At 50.7% G+C, this 16894-nt stretch overlaps 2 protein-coding genes across 3 annotated transcripts; one reads left to right on the top strand and one right to left on the bottom strand.

Annotated features, from left to right (window-relative positions):
- Nucleotides 1–1982: 1982 nt before the first annotated feature.
- GTPBP2 (GTP binding protein 2) lies at nucleotides 1983–12683 on the bottom strand. 2 transcript variants are annotated; one of them, XM_058835810.1, is made up of 13 exons: nucleotides 12336–12683; nucleotides 10096–10122; nucleotides 9311–9495; nucleotides 8897–9005; nucleotides 8260–8457; nucleotides 7806–7980; nucleotides 6951–7170; nucleotides 6391–6526; nucleotides 5941–5999; nucleotides 5029–5200; nucleotides 4586–4750; nucleotides 4004–4211; nucleotides 1983–3907 (listed from the first exon to the last, which is right to left on the bottom strand). In XM_058835810.1, exons 1-12 carry the CDS (start codon nucleotides 12516–12518, stop codon nucleotides 4014–4016), a joined length of 1827 nt encoding a protein of 608 aa, XP_058691793.1. In that variant the 5' UTR covers nucleotides 12519–12683; the 3' UTR covers nucleotides 1983–3907; nucleotides 4004–4013. The 2 variants fall into 2 exon arrangements, with proteins under 2 accessions (XP_058691793.1, XP_058691792.1); XM_058835809.1 differs by having other exon boundaries at nucleotides 1983–4211.
- A 1023-nt stretch (nucleotides 12684–13706) lies between these two features.
- On the top strand, nucleotides 13707–16826 carry MAD2L1BP (MAD2L1 binding protein). Its single transcript, XM_058835814.1, has 2 exons — nucleotides 13707–13905; nucleotides 14541–16826. The coding sequence occupies exons 1-2, from the start codon at nucleotides 13720–13722 to the stop codon at nucleotides 15069–15071; spliced, it is 717 nt and encodes a 238-aa protein (XP_058691797.1). The 5' UTR covers nucleotides 13707–13719; the 3' UTR covers nucleotides 15072–16826.
- The last annotated feature ends 68 nt before the right edge of the window (nucleotides 16827–16894 follow it).

The raw sequence follows: 16894 nt of genomic DNA, 5'->3' as shown, positions 1-16894 counted from the left end.
CATGGTACTCTCACCTACACCTCTTGCCATAGGTATTTCCATGGCATCATTGCTCAATAATTCTGTTCCTCCTATAAAAGCAGCCACTGTAAGTGCAGCAGTTTGTCCCAGGGAGTCTCCAGCTAAGCCTTGGCTTGAACCCCTGTCTAATCACCCAGTATGAAACCTTCAACTCATGGTTCTACTCTGGCTGCAGTTGCAGGCCTTGCCCTTACTGTGTAATTTATATGTGGTAGCTTAGCCCTGTTGTTCCTTCTCCCCTCCACCTGGAAGACACTGATTTTTATTCCTCTTTCCCACACCCCAGGATTTATGTTACATGGTTTGGCAATTCCCTCTGTGTAGCAGTCCATTCATGATGCTTATCAGCAACTCAGGAGCACAAAAGAAAGACTGCTTCTGTAATATAAGATTTGTGGAAGCAGTAGCTGCATGGGCATACCTTTTGGTGGGCTTTTTGAAAACTTTGCATTAATTCATAATAATTGCTATTGACACATAAACAGTCTACTGCTAGAGCCCTCACTGGAAGGGATAGAAAACATGCCAAGAGTCAAAGCCCACTGTGAAAGCTTTTGTCCGGTGTAGAGTGCATAACCACATTTTTCCTCCTTCCCAGACTCTGAGTGATACTGGATATAACTTGCTGACAGGTACCTGTTCTGGCTGTGCTCTACCAAATGACTTCTTCAGTTCTTTGGGCCACAGGTCACAGTAAAGTGGCTGCTCCAGGGCTCCACAGATTACAACAGCCAACAAAGCAGAGTATCATGGAGGGGACAAGCAGGCACTGAGAGAGGGTGAGACTGACTCCAGGGCAAGAGAAGTGCTTGCCCTCAGCTGCCTGGCAGGGCTCAGCTCTGCTACACTTTGAGCTGCCTGGAGCCTGCCAGAAGCTCTCCGGCCAATAATTTGAACGTGGCTCTTAAGGCGGAGGGAAAGAATGTGCCACGTCAAGGCAGCACTGGGTGGGGTTAGGAAATGGGTTGCAGGGAGTTTCATCAGCTGCAGGCTTCCCTTCCTTGGGTAGGGGGGGACAGAGCCTTTGAGGCAGTAGATGATGATGTAAGCTGCAGCTCTGTATCTATGTGCTATTTTCTCAACTGCATCATCCTAAATGCAGCTGTTGAGCTGCTCTCCTTCCAGCAGACAGCCTGTGCTGGGATGCTGCTCCATTACTGTCAGTGGAGTCTAATACTTGACAACAGCCATGAGATTTCAAGAACAAGAAGCTCATCCTGGTGTATGCAGCTCTGGTAATCAGTAGAGGAAGGGATTATGGAGTCACTCCCACTAATGACAGTCCAAACACTGCAAAGTGACAAGTTTCCCAAAGTCCTCACGTGAAGAGAAACAGCAACCAGTCTGGCAGGATTGCCTCAGCTCCTGTGACAGTGGCACATATAATTTCCTAAGTGTCTGGCAGGACTGGACTCTGCAGATGCCACTATCTGACACAAAAACAAGTTCTGAAGAGGCAAATCCTTTTGGTCACAAGTCATCTCCACAGGGAGACCCTTCTGCCTCTACTTGTCCCAAGGGAACAACCTGTTCTCATGGAGACAAGGCAGTCACAAACCTCTTGATAAGGTCACAGCTATTTTGAAAACAAATCACCGGTTAGATGTGTGCCCTAGAAAGCATCTCTTTAATTAGGCTCTGGGGCAATTTATGACTGTGAGGAGGCTCTAGCCACAGCCTGTTCCGCCCACAACAGCCCAAAGTGCTGTGCTCAGGGTGACGTGGCTGCCTGTCACCTCAGGCTGCACACGCAGGCTTACTCAGATAAGCCGGGAGCACAAGATTGTAAACAGCAGCGCGTACATTCTTTCCACACCACGGCGTGGTATTTATAGGGCAGAACGCAGGAAGCTTAGGACTGGGCGAAGGGTAGCCGGCTCCAACTGTGACCCAGCTCCAAGGGCAGCAGGGTAAGAGCCCAGCTCCACCCTCGCTCATTGTACAACTCAGCCAGCAAGCTGAATAAAACATCTTTATTCTGTACATTTATATAGATGCTTGGAGAACTGGGACAATCCCCAGCATTAGAAAAATTCAAGACAACAAAACAGCAATTATGAAGAGCATGGCACCAAGAACAGTCATGCCACAGATGGCAAGGATGAGGTGAGACCAGCCATCAGCTGTTTCAGAAAGGTCACAGCACCCCCCTTTGGGGCAGAAAACACCAGTGCTGCTGCAAAGAGCTGGAGTCCCCCATCCCCAGGCAGCTTTCTTTGTGACCCACTAGCACCAAAGACAAGAGCCTGCTGGCAGCTGGGGCCTGTCCTTGCAGGCATTGGTGAAAAGACCATGCCTTTGGAATACCCAGCCAACTGCCAGAATGGGAATAAAAAGGGATCCTGCTTGAGTAGTGACCCTGAGCCAGCATCTCCTTTTTCTCTGCTGGGGATGCAGCAGTTTTCAGCTGGATCAGTGCTCCCTTTGAGGGACAGGTCACTCCTGCAACTATTAAGCTGCCTTCCGTTCATTTATGCCACCACTTGACAGGCTTCCCTCACCTCAGCATGCTCTTGGCAGGGTGCAGACCCCACCCTCCCACCCCTCAATGGCCTTGCCCAGTGCAGAGACCCACGGCCCTGCACAGCCCCACAGCAGTGCCTGTGCCAGTGGCCCAACAGCAGAACCTGCTCTCAGGATGGCAGAAGGGCCGCTGGGGTGTCCAAGTTATATCACAGGCCCTTGCCCTTCTCTTCAGTCAGGGCTAGCAGGCCACCACACCAACCAGCAGGGCTTGCTGAAGGCCTTTTGCTCACAGCAGACACATTTGGTCTAACAGTCAACAATAAAACCAGAAGCCTATGTACAGCTTTACAGACCCTGCTGCAGCCTGCAGGCTACACAGCAGAGCTGCATGACAGAGTGGGAGACCTGTGCTCCACTCTACATACAGAGTCCTTGCTGGCAACATCAGCTTTCTTCTGACAACAAACATCAGTGGCAATGGAAAGAAAGGAATTCTTGCTCTAAGAGAAATAAAAACCATTCCACTGTCAAAACAGAAATTACCTGGTTTTGTGTAGGTAACGCAGCCTGTCCTCCTCACGCATTAAGGCAAGCGTGTGAGGAACAAGGTGGGCTGGGAACAGCCGCACTAGGGAGCCCATTGCAAACCACTGCTACCAGTGTGCAGAGGGCACCTTCAGGTGAACATCCATAGAAACAACCTGCTCACACCAGCACAGGCCTGGGCCCTGCTCTGCTCCACAGAATGGCCTCCTGTCCAGCTGCTGCAAGGAACACATGCAAGTACAAACTCTGTCTTCATGATGTTATGTCAGGAGGTTGTGCCACTCAGAGCAGCCACAGCTTCCCAGGAGTCAGAAAGAGGGATGCTGAAGAAATGTGTACATGTGAGTGGGGAACAGGACATCTGTCCAACAGTAAGACACTCAGATTGGAGTTAACGCAAAACCAATGCACAAATGGACACACAGCAGATTAAAGCCAACCAAGATTCAAACGGTTAAAAAGTGTCCTGAATGCATTCTGAGAGGTTCAGCCAAGCCCTTGCTGTGGGTAGCATGGCCTCTTCCATCCCCTGCCCAGAAGGATGTACTGAAGGATGACTTGAGAGAATACTGTTATCAACCCAGTATTCAGAGAGCAGAAATGGGACCAGACCTTGTGTCAGAGATGGAAAAACATCCCTTCACTGCTTGTCTTCAAGGGCACTGCGCCTCCCAACCAGCAATTTTCAAACAGTAAACAAAGCCAAAACTTGCTTGCCCAGGTCTGCAGGTACCTCTGATCTATTCCGAAGGAGGGCAGGGTAATGAAAGCTGCAGGCGATGTGGAGAACATGCTTAACTTGTCCCACATACGGCAGTGAATGCAAGAAACTCTCCCATGCTCCATCTCACAGTGCAGAGGAGGGACATCCACACTAGAACGGGACAGCAGCAGCTCCAGGCATTGCTCAGAAAGCCACAGGAGCTTCCAGCCTTCTCCCCAGGTGCTGGTGAGTAGAGATTTCTCTGACCTGCTGGTAGTCAGAAGCTCAGCTGTCCAGGCCCCAGGGACTCCTCCAGGCTGTTTTCTTTGGTGGTGATGGCTTGGAGGTCAGTGACATGCCCAATGCCTTTGGTGACTCCTTCACGGAAAAGTAGTTTGGCTCCAATCTTCAAGTATTCAGGATGCTTGATGAACCTGAAACAGACAACTGCCTTCTCTCCTGTCCGCAGCTTGTCCTGGAAAGACAAATGGGAGAGCTTAGACCCATCTCCCAAGCTGATGTGTGCAGGAAGAGGTACATGTGGATGGTAAGACGATGAGGCAAACAAGCAGCCTTCTTCAGACTGCATGGCATAAGCCCTTCTCATTACTGTATACCTAAGAAGAGACAGGAAGACACAAGCTTCCTGAAGAATGGAGAGTTCACCTCTCAAACATGTTTGGAGGAAAAGCAACAAAATGGGCAGGATAAAGGGATAGAGTCTGCTCCTAGGAAGGGACACAGCTATTCAAAATAACAGCAGCTCCCAGCTTTACTAGAGGGTGTGGTGGAATCCCAACAAACCCCACGGGGAGATCCATCTTCCTCCTCTCTCTTCCCATGGCCTACCTTTCCATGGATCTTCTCTACGACAGCTGTCTGTCGCACATTCCCCACATGCACCGTCACCTGGAACCCTTTCCGGAAAGTTGTGGCATGGAATAACAGCACGATCTCGGCTTCAAACACTGAGCAGATGGTTGGGTTCATTTCTGGGCTCACCATGACCATGCCCTGCAGAACAAGCCAAGGCTCAGACCAGTTAGGCCCAGTCCTCGTGCTTCTGAACAGTCCCCAAAAACACAAATACACCTCCACTCTGTGACTTGGGTTTGCATCTCATTCTTAGCCTTGTACACATTGTACTTTGTAACCTGGCCATTTTCTCCCCTTCCAGCAAGTTTCCTGCAAACATTTCTACTCCATTCCCACCTTGCCAATGGGGGCCGTCCACAGAAGCCTCCGGCCCTGCTCACTGAACCAGTGAGCAACCTGGCAACAGCAGGACTAACCTTGCGCAGCAGGGAGCGGTCGAAGGGCCCAAGGGCCAGGGTGGCTGCCTGCCCAGCCCGCAGCACACGGCAGGCAGAGCGGTTCCGTTGGATACTGCACACTTTCAGCCGGAGGAACTTCCCATCATCAGTGGGACCAACCACCAAGTTCTCCCCTTCTCGGCAGATCCCACTGCCCAGGTTAGAAGACCAGGACACAGTTAATCAGGAGACAAAGACATTTCACCCTCCAAGATTAACCTGAACAAATTCCCCAGAGCCAAATCTTTGGACTCTTACCCTGGACCAACTAACAGGGACACAAAGCTACTGAGAACTGGGATTTCTTACAGCAGGAGTCAAAGCCACACTATCACTCTTAAGAATCCCAGGTACATACAGGGGCCATTGCACCCCCAAGTGCTCTGCCACACCACTTTGTTTCTGGTGGAGAGACCTCGGATGACACTCCTTCAGTGTGGATGTGCTGGTGGCCAAACTGCTCTTTTCTCTCCTGACCAGAGGGACGTCTGCCTTTTCATGGGGTAGTTTGCAGTTAGCCCCTGCTGGAATCTGAGGATCTGCCTTTTCCATTTCCTCCCCCTGCTTGAGGAAGGAAGAAGGCAACTCCTTGGGATCACGCCTAACCTCTGCCAACTCTAGATCACAGCATGTCTTCTTTCAGCATGCTTCAGGATCACATTCCTAATCCAGCAACTTTAGAGCAGACTGTCTGCTTGCCACTACCTGATCAATGGTCTGCTCATGTCATTTCTCAGCACCCTGTAGGGTTCTACTCTCACTCGCCATAGTCATCTGGCAGAAGTCAAGACAGAGCCTCACACAGCTTCCACTTCTGCAGCACGTGACTCTAACCTAGAGGGAACTCCAGCAACCATTCACATCCACACGTATCTGCCTAGGCTCACTTACCTTGACAGAGTTCCTCCCACAACAGTCCCCACCTCTGGCACTGTATAAATTTCATCGACCTGCAGCAAGGCAACAAGAATGAGATGCTCAGACAGACAGCTATGAAATAGCGCTCCAGAATGAGGACAAAGAGCCCGCCCCTTGTGTGGAAGGAGGTGATCTGTCTGCTGGTCATCAGATGCCATTTCAGAGCTTCACCAGCTCCCACTACATTCCCATTAGAGGAACAAACCTCTGTCTTTTAAATAGCAGCCAGAGAAATGATCTTATCCCTGAGACAGACATCCAGCCTATCAGGCTTTTCTCAAGGACCAAGTCCTTTTTAATGTCTCTCAACAGTCCAGGAGTTCACCACATCTCTACCTGTGGTGTCCATATTCCCCAAAAGTCTCTCCCATGGCACAGCAACAAGTCCAGTATCAGAATTGGAAACAAACTACCCGTACCCACCTGAAATTCTGTAAGTTGCTGCATTAATTCTTCCTGCTCTTTACTGTTGGTTAGTGGAGGGAGGATGTTGAGGAAGACTTTCAAGAGATCCAGGTTCTCCCCAGAAACACTGGACAGTGTGAAGATTGGGGTGATGCTGTCAGACACAAATAGACAGAAATAAGCAGAAGGCCACAGTGCAGCTCCAGAAGGTTTTTGGGATTCTGACCCACAGTAAGATGGATACTACACAACACCAGTCCAGTAAGTGGCTAAAGCAGGAAGGCTAGGTACAACTCCACAGTAACCCCTGCCTCAATGTTTGGTCAAGGCACCAATCCCTTGTCAACACACATTTTTCTCATGAAGAAGTAACTCTAATGCAACCTTTGCCCCGAGAGCCCAGAAAGAAGTTTGGGAGGGGAAAATGCCTTCTTGGAGAATGCAAAGGTAGGAGACTTGACAAGGAGCAAAGATGTTCAAGATGTAATCACCTCCCCTGTGTTCACCCTTCCCCAGCTCTGCATGGCAGCCCAGTCTGAATTGCCTGCTCCCAACAGAAGAAAGGAATGGTCCCTTACTTGGGAGATTGTGCAAACTGTTGTGCTGCTGTAACAGCATCGTCATCTGAATTCACAAGCAGGGGGAGCTTGTTGCAGCCTGGCTGTTTCAGGATCCGCTCGAGCTGCTTCACTGTTCGTTCCACAGTGGCTTTTGAACACAAGTCAACTTTGCTGATGACAATGAAGAAGGGGACCTTGAGGGCCATGGCCAAGCCCAAGTGCTCTCGTGTTGTGCCCGCTATGGGAGACAAGTGAAAGTGTAGGTACAGCAGCAGTTCACCACTGTAGCTTGTTTATGCTGATAGCTTGTGTGTCCTGGCTATCCCACAGGCAGTCTAGAGATTTCACTGTAATTGCTTAGTTCATCATGCATTGAAGAAGCACAATTATTATTTTAAACCAAACCAAACATCAGTCCAGAAAAATAAAAAACACCAAGAAATTTTGTGACTGATCTGTCTGCTTCATTAAGATGCAGTAGTTTTCACTCTTTTGCTGAAGTTTGCCAGAGAACAGTCACAAAAATGTCAGAGATAGATGTGGGAGAACTCCAGATGCCTTTTTACAAGACTTTGGGATTCAGCACCCCTAACATGTCAAAGTTGTTTTCTTCTCTGAGAAACACAGCCCCAAAACCCAAATAAAGCCTCTTTGTCCAGGGTATGGTTTAATGTGGTCTACAGCTGGTAAGAGGATCTCAGATCTACTCCCCTCCCAGGCACTCATAGGCACTGGCTTACAAGACATCAGTAGAAGCTTACAAATTAATAAACTTTTCTGAAAACCATTCACAGCTGACAAGGATCCATTCCCCCCACTCTCCATTCCTCTTCACATGTTGCAGTCAATCCATGCAGGCAGGGAAACACTCACCAATGCCAGTGTTAGCACTAACCACCAGCATGGCAAAGTCTGGGCAGTAGCTGGTGAGGCCGAAGATGGTTGTTTTCAGATACTTGTGGTGACCAGCCAGGTCAATGAAAGTGATCATTTTGGAAGAACTCTCACAGATCTCTTCTGCTGTCCGGGAGTCACTGTAATTTACCACCTAAGGGATAAGGAGTTGGTGAGAGAGGCAGGCTCAGCAGGCAAGTAAAGAAAACCCAGCTCTTATCTATCCACTTTGATGTCAGAATTACTAAGTAGAGATCATCCACCATGGGTGCAAGAAACAGTGTCTATTGCAAATGGACAGCCAACACTCAAGTTCAGCTTTAGGGACACAGAACTGTGCCACCTCTCTTCCCTCCTGTCCCACTCACAGTTCTAACAGAGGGGTAATCCTATTCTCCTCCAGTTTTCTGAGTTTAGCAACTCACTCTCTCACCTCTCCTTTGCTGTTGAAGCCGAGGATCTCAAAGCTGATGCTTGATGTTCTTCCTGACTGGATTTCATGGAGATGCCGGAAGAGGTTGAGGCGTGCTCTGCCCCGCCCATTGTCGAGCTCTCCTTGTGTTAGGACACCCAGCAGTGTTGACTTCCCTGAGTCCACATTCCCTAGGACAGCTACTCGAAGGTCTAAGAACTACAGGAAAAAGAACAAAGAAATCATTAAACTTAACCACTGTTGTGCTGAGCACACGAGGACTACTGGGCACTGGAGATGCAGCTCAGTGAGCTTCCCTAGCTGGGACACTGTGCAGTTTAATCTTGTTCAGATTCTGCTCCTGCCCCCAGCAAACCACTGCCCAGCAGTTGTGATATGCTCTCTGGAGTTGAGATGTGACATATCAGGCTTTGATATCACAAAAAAGGCCATTTGCTGCAGCAGACCTCTAAATCCTTCCTTGTTTGCACATGGGTCTGAATCAGAGCCACTGCCATGGAAGCAAAATAACTTTTCACCTCTGATCCAGGCAATCTCCCATGCTGACATCTGCCTCAATAACATCTTGGACAGAAGCTGCTTGTATGAAGCCTCTAGGTCTCTAGCAGGAGAAGACAGCCAAACCACAGGTCCCTACCTGCTGGTTGTCAGGCACCTTTCGGACAAGCACCTCCGTTATCTTCCTTGGAACATCGCTGTCGTAATCGACCTCCCTCTCCCGCAGAACTGTAATGTCAGCCCCAACCCTGCCACAATGACAAAAGGAAGGAGTGAGACACACTTGTACTTGGCAGCTCTTGCACCTCTATGAAAACAGCTGACAGAGTGAATGGGGTGAAGGCTGCAGATAGCACGGAAGGAGCCTCCAGCTTCCAGTCAAAAGCCCTATAACTTTCCTCATGTTTCCAGAGCCTCAGGACTAAAGGAACGTCAGTCATACAGGAGCTTTGTAGGATTGAGCCACCAGCTGCTCAGGAGACTCCAGGGAGAGAGCCTCTCTACCAGAGGCTGTTCATGCTCGTGGGCCCCGCGGATGGAAGGGAGCACATACTTCTCTGCCATCCGGCGCAGCGTCTTGAGCGAGGCTCGCATCTCCTCCTCCGAGAGGCCCACCAGCAGCCCATTGTCCTCCACGCCGATCTGATAGACAGCCTCACCTCGGCCCTCCTGTAGTCGCCACTTCATCTGTGTCACCAGGTGTTCAAAGCGATATTGCGAGGGATTCACCAGCTTTAGCTGTTTAACAGAGGGGTAGTTCTAGTCACAGCCTGGAGGCAGAGACAATCCCATGGCCCAATTCCATGAAGAAATGCTCCCAACTCTGACCCACTGCTAGAAAGCACAGCCTGTATTACTGTCTGAACAGAAGCCATGGGACAGGTGAGAAGGGGTTTCACAAAGGTACAAACATATGATAGAAGAACTTTCCCACCTCGTGACAAAAGGATCTGTACCCTGCCTGCTGCATGGTTAAAGACAGCACTCTGGGACCAATCTGTGATCCAGGAGCCAGTAAGTGCAAATGACAGAGCAGGCACAAGAAAGTGGTAAATCATTTTCAGGGATATCTGAATCTTTCTCTCAAGAAAAATACAGTAGGCATCATATACTAGAAGAGATTCCTAAAAATGACTACTGAGATTAAACTTTTCCAGCTCAACATACTGGGTAAAGCTTGGCACAGAGACACAGAAGATGAATGATAGTTCCTTAGTGCAGTGTCCACTTTTCTGTCTTTTCTTTGGCCACGTTACCCATACAGTCTTTGGTTACGTTACTCACTGCAAAATAACCCTCTGGGAGGAAGACCAACTTCTGCAACCTCAAAAGACTCACCTTGTACTCGATGTTCCCATCTTCTGCCTGGTCAGAGAATGAAACAAGACAGAAGAGTTAGATGCTGTGCCCAAAGGGACTTCTACAGGCACCAGCTGCCCATATATTCTGAAGCTGGTGCTGAGGATTTCAAAGAGAGGGAAAGTGGCAGAAAGTGAGTGTGTTAGGTCCCAGCCTTCTGCCATTCTTTCCTATACTCAATGGAACTTCCTTCCTTTATGGTTTGTTTGTGCTGTTGGCATCCCACATCATGAACACCAGAGGACAAAACTAGAGTGGGGCACAAGAATTATACTGTCTAGGGGAGGGAGGGGGATTTTTTTTTCTGGACAGTAAAGAGTAGGGCCAGCCTAACAGTCACACAGAAAGCGAGAGAGTTCCAGTTTCAAAAAGGCACAGGCCAGCATATGATTTAAAGCCTCCCCCCTCACCCATCCATGACCCACAAAATGCCACCCACAGCATCCCATTCCCACCCTATCCAGCAGCTTCCATCCATCCAATGTTCCCAGAAACACAGGCTGGAGAACAAAAGTTTCTGCTTCCTCTACTGCTCATTGATATTCTCCCTTACTCAATTAGTTTTTCATTGACTCCTTTCTACATCTTTATGTATCTTCTCTCTGCAAGGAATGACTACAGGCATAAAGAAGCAAGGTAATGACTCCTTTGACAGCTAGTCACTGGCCAGAGAGTTCTGGAAAGCCAGACCTGATTGGGACTGTCTGTACACAATATATGCTCAGAAGTACTTTCTCAGGAAAGGCAAAAGCCAGATGAGGTTGTAACAGAAAGGCCTGGGTACTCATCAAGCTCACTTCAACCAAAACAGGCTCCAGCTTTCCAAAGAGAATATTTTATTTTACAATTAGATATACAATATTTAAGTACTTTTTCCCATTGATTAAGTATAAGGACCACTAAGAAAGGGCCGGAGCCTGCAGGAAGCCACATACTCTGTCAGATTAAATGGGGCTGGCAACAGTAAGCACTTCCTTCTCCTCTGGATACCTATTTGCATGTCAGGAGAGGCAACAGCCCTCTCCTTGCCTTCCAGCTCAGCTCTTAACCACAGCGGTGCTTACAGTGGCAAAAGGCCAATAGAAGTTCTCAATTGTCAGCTCAGCTCTCTGGCAGCAGAGCTATGCCGTGAGAAAAAGGTACTCATAGCATGTTTTCCTCTCTTGCCATCTACCAGCTTTCCAGTTCTAAGAAAAACCCATTCACCTACTGCACTGTGGTCTAAATAAGAGTGGGTCTTCTCCAAGGCACCTGAGACTATTAAAGCAACAAGCCTGGACTTGCTGGGGCACACACTGCACAGGGTAGCCAGAAACAGGAAGCTGTGCTGAAACCACAGGGGACTGTCCAGCCTCCAGCTGAGAGGAGCAAGAACTAAACTACGGCTGCAGGGCACAGTCCTGCCCGTGGAGAAGATCTAACAGTAGCAAAGCGCTGTTTACCCATCTTCCCAAGAGTCCCTTGTGGAGGAATTGCTCCCTCCCAGCACAGGCTATTATATATTTTACAGAAAGCTCACTGACTGGGGCCGAGCCAACGTGATTCTGCCCACAGTGACAGTTCTATGAGAGCGATGACAACTGCCCCAGCTGAGCACACACCCACGTACTACCAATGCCACTTCTTCCTGCTGCAGGAGACAAGTGCCTCACCCTCTGTCCATACCATCTGCAGCCCCATGGAAGGAACCAGCTGTCAAATTAGCTGGGAAGGGAGCCACCAGAACGCGTTTGGCATCTGGAAAGAGGCTCAGACCCACCAGATCGTCTCTCGGGCAGAGAAAGATGCAAACGGGATGTTTGGAACTACGAGGCGAGCGAAGCTTTATTTTCGAAGATACTTCGATGGCAGGCGGCAAAGTGCCCACAGAGAGACGCCAGGCAGCGTGATGTTACTCACGGACAGGGTCCGGTGAACCCCGCAAGGAACTCGCTGGCACCAGGGGCGCGAGCACGGCCCGGAGGAGAGCCCGGGGCAGGCGGGCACACGGCTCCCGGGGCTCCTACGGCTGCTGTCAGCCCGATCCCGGCACGCCCCATGCCAGCACCTCCAGCCAGACCCGCCACCCAACCTGCGGGGTCCGGCCGTGGTACCGACCCGCCCTGGGGAGGGCACCGACCCTCCGGCCCCTCCCGCCCCTCAGCGGCGGCGCCCCGTGCCCCCGGGCCTGGTCCCGCTCCCTCCCAGGCTGACAGGACGCGGCGGCCGCCGCAGCTCACCTCGGGCGGCAGGTACGGGGGGTTGTTGGCCTTCCCTCCGCGGCTCCGCCCGTTCTTCTTCTTCGTCTTCGAGCCACCGCCGCCGCTAGGCGCGGCACCCCCGCGCCCGCGCAGCGCTGCGCCTGCCCCGCCGCCCGCCGGCCGGCAGCAGCCCCCGAACAACTCCGACACCCGCGAGTCCATGGCGGACACCGCGGCCCCGCCGCAGAGCCCGCTCCGCTCCCCTGCCCGGCCCCGCCGGCCCGGCTCCGGCGTCACCGACCGCCGCGCGGCGCCCCGGGAAAGCGAGTCCCGCCCGCCTACAACGCCGAGAAGGCACCGCGCGCCTTCCGCTCGAAACTACACCTCCCGGCGTGCCCCGCGGCGCGACCCGCTGGCTCCCGTATGGGTTCCATCCGCGGAGGCTGATGGGAGTTGGAGTCCAATGGAGAGGGCGCCGCCTGTCGGCCGCGGCCGACAACGCGCGGGATGCCGCCGCTCCCCGGTCTCCGCTCGCCGGGATCTGCGGACGCCCGTGGGTTGCTCCTTTGCAGTTCACAGCCCCGTGTTCCCTGGTTATTGATATAGAATGATCGGTCAGACTGGCTTCGGGAAACTGGGACACTTTCGAAGCTGTTTGGCATTGGAGGTATCACATGACTACGCAGAGGCAGCAGCCCGAGAGAGAGAGCGATCCCAAAGGAGACATTTACCATCCAGCCTGGGGGGCGGCCGGATCAGCCAAAGATCCTCTAGCTATGAGCCGCATGCCCTCACTAAATGTATTCCTAGTCTCCAGTTCCACGGCCACGGCGCCTTCTCTTTCCCCTCGGCATGGCCTGGGGAGGGCGACGGGGGATCACTGTTTGTGTACAACAGACAGGTGGCCGCGGTTTCCGTAAAGCAGCCTCGGAGCGGCTTCTCCTGCCGTCCCGCCCTCCACCCGCCGTGTGCTGGAGGCGACACCCAATGGGGCGGCGGGCGCAATGTTTCCAAACACAGCACTCCCTGCACGCTCCCCGCCTCCTCCGCCTCCCCGCGGCAGGACACCGGAGCCGCCAGGGCTGCCGGCAGCGAGGCGGAGGACAGCGGAGCCGCTTCCTGCGGCACTCCGCGGATAGCCCTGCACGAAGCAGCCGCACCTCCCGGCACGGCCTCAGCCGGGCGGCCCCGGGCCGGGATCGGGAGACGGAGCGGAGGGGCGGGGCTACACTGAGACCCCGCCTCCGGCACGCCCACCAATCGCAGCGTTTCTTCCACCGCCGGAGGGCGCGCGGCGCGGCCCGTGCGCCACTCCCGTGAGGCTCCGCGGCAGCGGCATTTAAACCCGCGGCGGCCGTTGGGGGTGCGCATTTCTGGTTCCTTTTCACAGGCTCTGGCAGCTCTGGATCTTGGCGGCGGCAGGATGAAGCCACAGGAAGACAGGTCGGTGCTGGGCAGCCCCGCGGTGGCCGTGGCGTTCTCGGGAGCTGTGTGCCGGGGCAGCGGCTACCGCTTCGCCTGCGAGCTCCTGAAGCACGTCCTGCACCAGCGGAACCAGCTCCCGCTCCCCTACGAGCAGCTCTCCTACTTCTGCCGGCGGGCGGCCCAGGTGAGTGGCGGCGGCCGCGGGGTCATCCCCGTGCTCGGAGGCGGCCCCTGAGCCGGGGGATTAGAGGGGCTGTGGCGTTTGAGTTTTGCTTGCGAGCTCGTGTTCTCGTTCGATGACTCGCACTGCAACGTGTCGCCGCTTTTAAAGTAAAGCGCTCGTTGTGGCTGCATCCCGAAGTGTTACCTATTCTTTTAAAAACAAGGCAAAGACAGCATGCAGTTCAGGGCGAAGGTGTCGGCAAATTGCTCTTACTTGATTGTTTCCGACTTTCTGCTCAAAGCGTGTCACTGCTTCGTTTGTTAAACGAAAACCTCTAAGCAAAAAAAAAAAAATACTATGGTGTGATTTCAGCGTGATGGCTGATCTTTGAAAGACGGCCTTCTAATTCCTGTTGCAATTCATCAGTAGTGTGATTAAGATTCAAACTGGGTAGCTATGGATTTTACTTTTGCACTCCTCTTGCATCTCCTGATGTGGAGAGAAATGTGCATCTTTATGATGTGGGTACCTGTAGCTCTCAAAATGAACTCCTCTTGTTCCTTGACTCTCCGGGATGGGCCATGCTTTCTGCAGAGTATATTATAACAAATACATGTTCATAATGAAATGTACTAATCTGAGTTTTTGTTTTCCAGGACGAAGATGGAACTGACAAACCACTCTCCCTGGGCCTGGCAAGCAGAAAGTGCCAGCAGCTGCTGATGGAGCTGGAGGGATTGTTCCAACACCTGGAAATCATATTTAGTCTGACGCTGGTTCCTCGAGTTCTTTTCCTACTTGGAGGCAATGTTATGAACCCCAAGGAGCTTTATGAGCTGAACTTGGAGGGGTTCTGCGAGGGGGCAGCTGAAGAGAGCCTCCAGACTGCGCCCTGTGTTCGCCAGCTCTTCCACCGACTGTTTGTTGCTGATGTCTTCAGTGAACTTAAGGCTCTCCCTATCACAGGCACTCTTGTCCTGGTCCAGGGACACCGTGACTGTGGTGTTGAGTGGTTCCGGCCCAAGCTCAACTACCGAGTGCCGACCCGAGGGAGGAAGCTGACTGTTAAGGTGTCCTGTGATGGAGACCTCCGTGTTAGTGCCTCACCTCCACAGCACACAGCATCTGCTTGGGAGGACTATATCTGGTTCCAAGCACCAGTGACCCTCAAAGGCTTTAGTGAATGAGTTGTTTATGTAGAAATTTTGTTGGAATATTCATTACTGGGTTTTTTTAGGTGTTAATTTTAGCAAATGTAACCATGTCTTTTTGAACCATGTCTGTCTGAATGTATTTTTCTTCATGGTGTTTGCTGCCTTCCTGTAGCTTGCTGTGCTCATCTATTGTCCTTATTTCCTTAGTTGTTGTTGAAGGCAAATCCATTTTAAAGCACAGTTGCACACAGGTCCAGTGATTCTTTAGGGACCTGATCTGTGGCATGGAATGAATTTGTGTTGGGAATAAAACTCCCTTGCTGTGTGCTTGCTGAACTGGTAAATGCTGGATGCATACAATCTCCTCCTGAGTTTTAATATGACTATTTTCTGACCCTGCCTTTGCTGTGTTACCCCTAGGCTATCTTAGGTAAAGTTGCTTCCCGCAAAATAACAATAAAATAGCAAGAAAACCAAAGGGCATAACTGAAGCAGGACACAGAAGTAATATTGTTGCAGAAGAGGTATTTATTTCCAGCTAGTAATGAATATGGGAGGATGAAGGCAGCTCCTCAGCAAAGGGCTGGAGCCTGCCAGGGCTGTCATGGAGCTGGGTGGAGCTGCTTTCAGGGGCCCCCCTGGCAACCTGGCCTCAGCAGTTGTGGTGTGGGCCCTTCCTGAGTACCCAAGTGCTTGCCCATCTACTTGATAAAATTACACTTCCCCATAACTCACTTTCTGTTCTTTAACATTCCAAAACTTCCAAAAATTTTCTATCAACTGAAAAATCTTGTAGTTAGTGCTGTCCTGGAGATTGAAAGAGACGGGTACAGTGGAGGCAGGGTAGCAATAAGCAATTAATTTTTATTTTTTACTGATCTTTGCCTAACAGCCCTGGCAATTGGTTAGATATAAGATTAAAAGTGTATTATAAGCAGTTATATTAAAAGTATAATTATATATATTAAAAGTATATTATAAGTAGATTATAAGCAGTTTCTATGCTAAGCCTCTTCAGAGAAAGTTGAGTGCTGACCCAATAATGAAAGATTATTCCCACTTGAGGAAGAAACTTAGACTTAAATGTTTCTGAAATGTGTAGAAGTTGGGGGAATGCGATCAAGTTTAGCACTATCTTTACTTTCCAAGTTCCTGTTCTTAGTCAGATTGTATCACTTAGAAACAGAACTTAAGCCTGTTTTTCTGGGCTAGTGTCTGCTACAGGACAGGGAGAGAAGCTCTGGGAGCACTGTGTTAGAACTAAATATGTGCTGGAGTTGTCCTCAGTCAGTTGGACAAGTATATGTGCCATAATGAGCTTTCAGTAGCTTCAAATAACTCCATCCCATTTGAAGAGAAATGTGAGCCTACTGGTCATGAGACTACTTGCTGTTACTAGTCAAAAATGCACAGTGGGATGGTGAAAATCCTTTGCTGAAGAGGATAAAGGTTGAAGTAACCCTCACACTCGGTGCATTTTTTGACCTTTGGAATGGAATGACGATAGAAGTAGTAGGAACTTAATTTGATATTTTTGAGCTTGAACACTAGAGTGCTCTTTCTGCTGTAGTATCCATTAATATGTTTACAATGTTCAGTAGCTGCCTCTTAAGCTTGTTCCAGGGAAAAACTTAGAGTGAAGAAAGCTGCCTTATGTGCAGCTGCCCACTTGAATATGAAATCTCAGGTCTCTTGAAGAAAATATAACTCGAATGCAGGAGTGTTTATGCTCAGGAGATCAAAACCCTTTTGCTTCCACCAAGGCTGCTTGTAACACATATTTAAGAATGCAGGTGCCCAAGTGTTTCAAGAAGCTTTTAAACAAAAGCCTTGACCAGTTCCTTTCATGTCTCTTC

This window comes from Poecile atricapillus, chromosome 3 (assembly GCF_030490865.1).
Source record: "Poecile atricapillus isolate bPoeAtr1 chromosome 3, bPoeAtr1.hap1, whole genome shotgun sequence".
Classification (NCBI taxonomy): domain Eukaryota; kingdom Metazoa; phylum Chordata; class Aves; order Passeriformes; family Paridae; genus Poecile; species Poecile atricapillus.
The sequence above is the reverse complement of the archived record's forward strand: the minus strand, read 5'-3'. Positions and strand labels throughout refer to the sequence as shown.

Bases quoted from the DNA above. Each gene is read 5' to 3' on its own strand.
- GTPBP2 (XM_058835809.1), bottom strand. From the start codon at position 12,518: ATGGACTCGCGGGTGTCGGAGTTGTTCGGGGGCTGCTGCCGGCCGGCG. The intron at 8,458-8,896 runs GTAGGGACCTGT...TTTTTCCTGTAG, and splicing joins AGGTGCCTGACAACCAGCAG to TTCTTAGACCTTCGAGTAGC. The intron at 7,171-7,805 runs GTGAGTGTTTCC...TGTCTCCCATAG, and splicing joins TAGTGCTAACACTGGCATTG to CGGGCACAACACGAGAGCAC.
- MAD2L1BP (XM_058835814.1), top strand. From the start codon at position 13,720: ATGAAGCCACAGGAAGACAGGTCGGTGCTGGGCAGCCCCGCGGTGGCC. The intron at 13,906-14,540 runs GTGAGTGGCGGC...TTTGTTTTCCAG, and splicing joins TCTGCCGGCGGGCGGCCCAG to GACGAAGATGGAACTGACAA.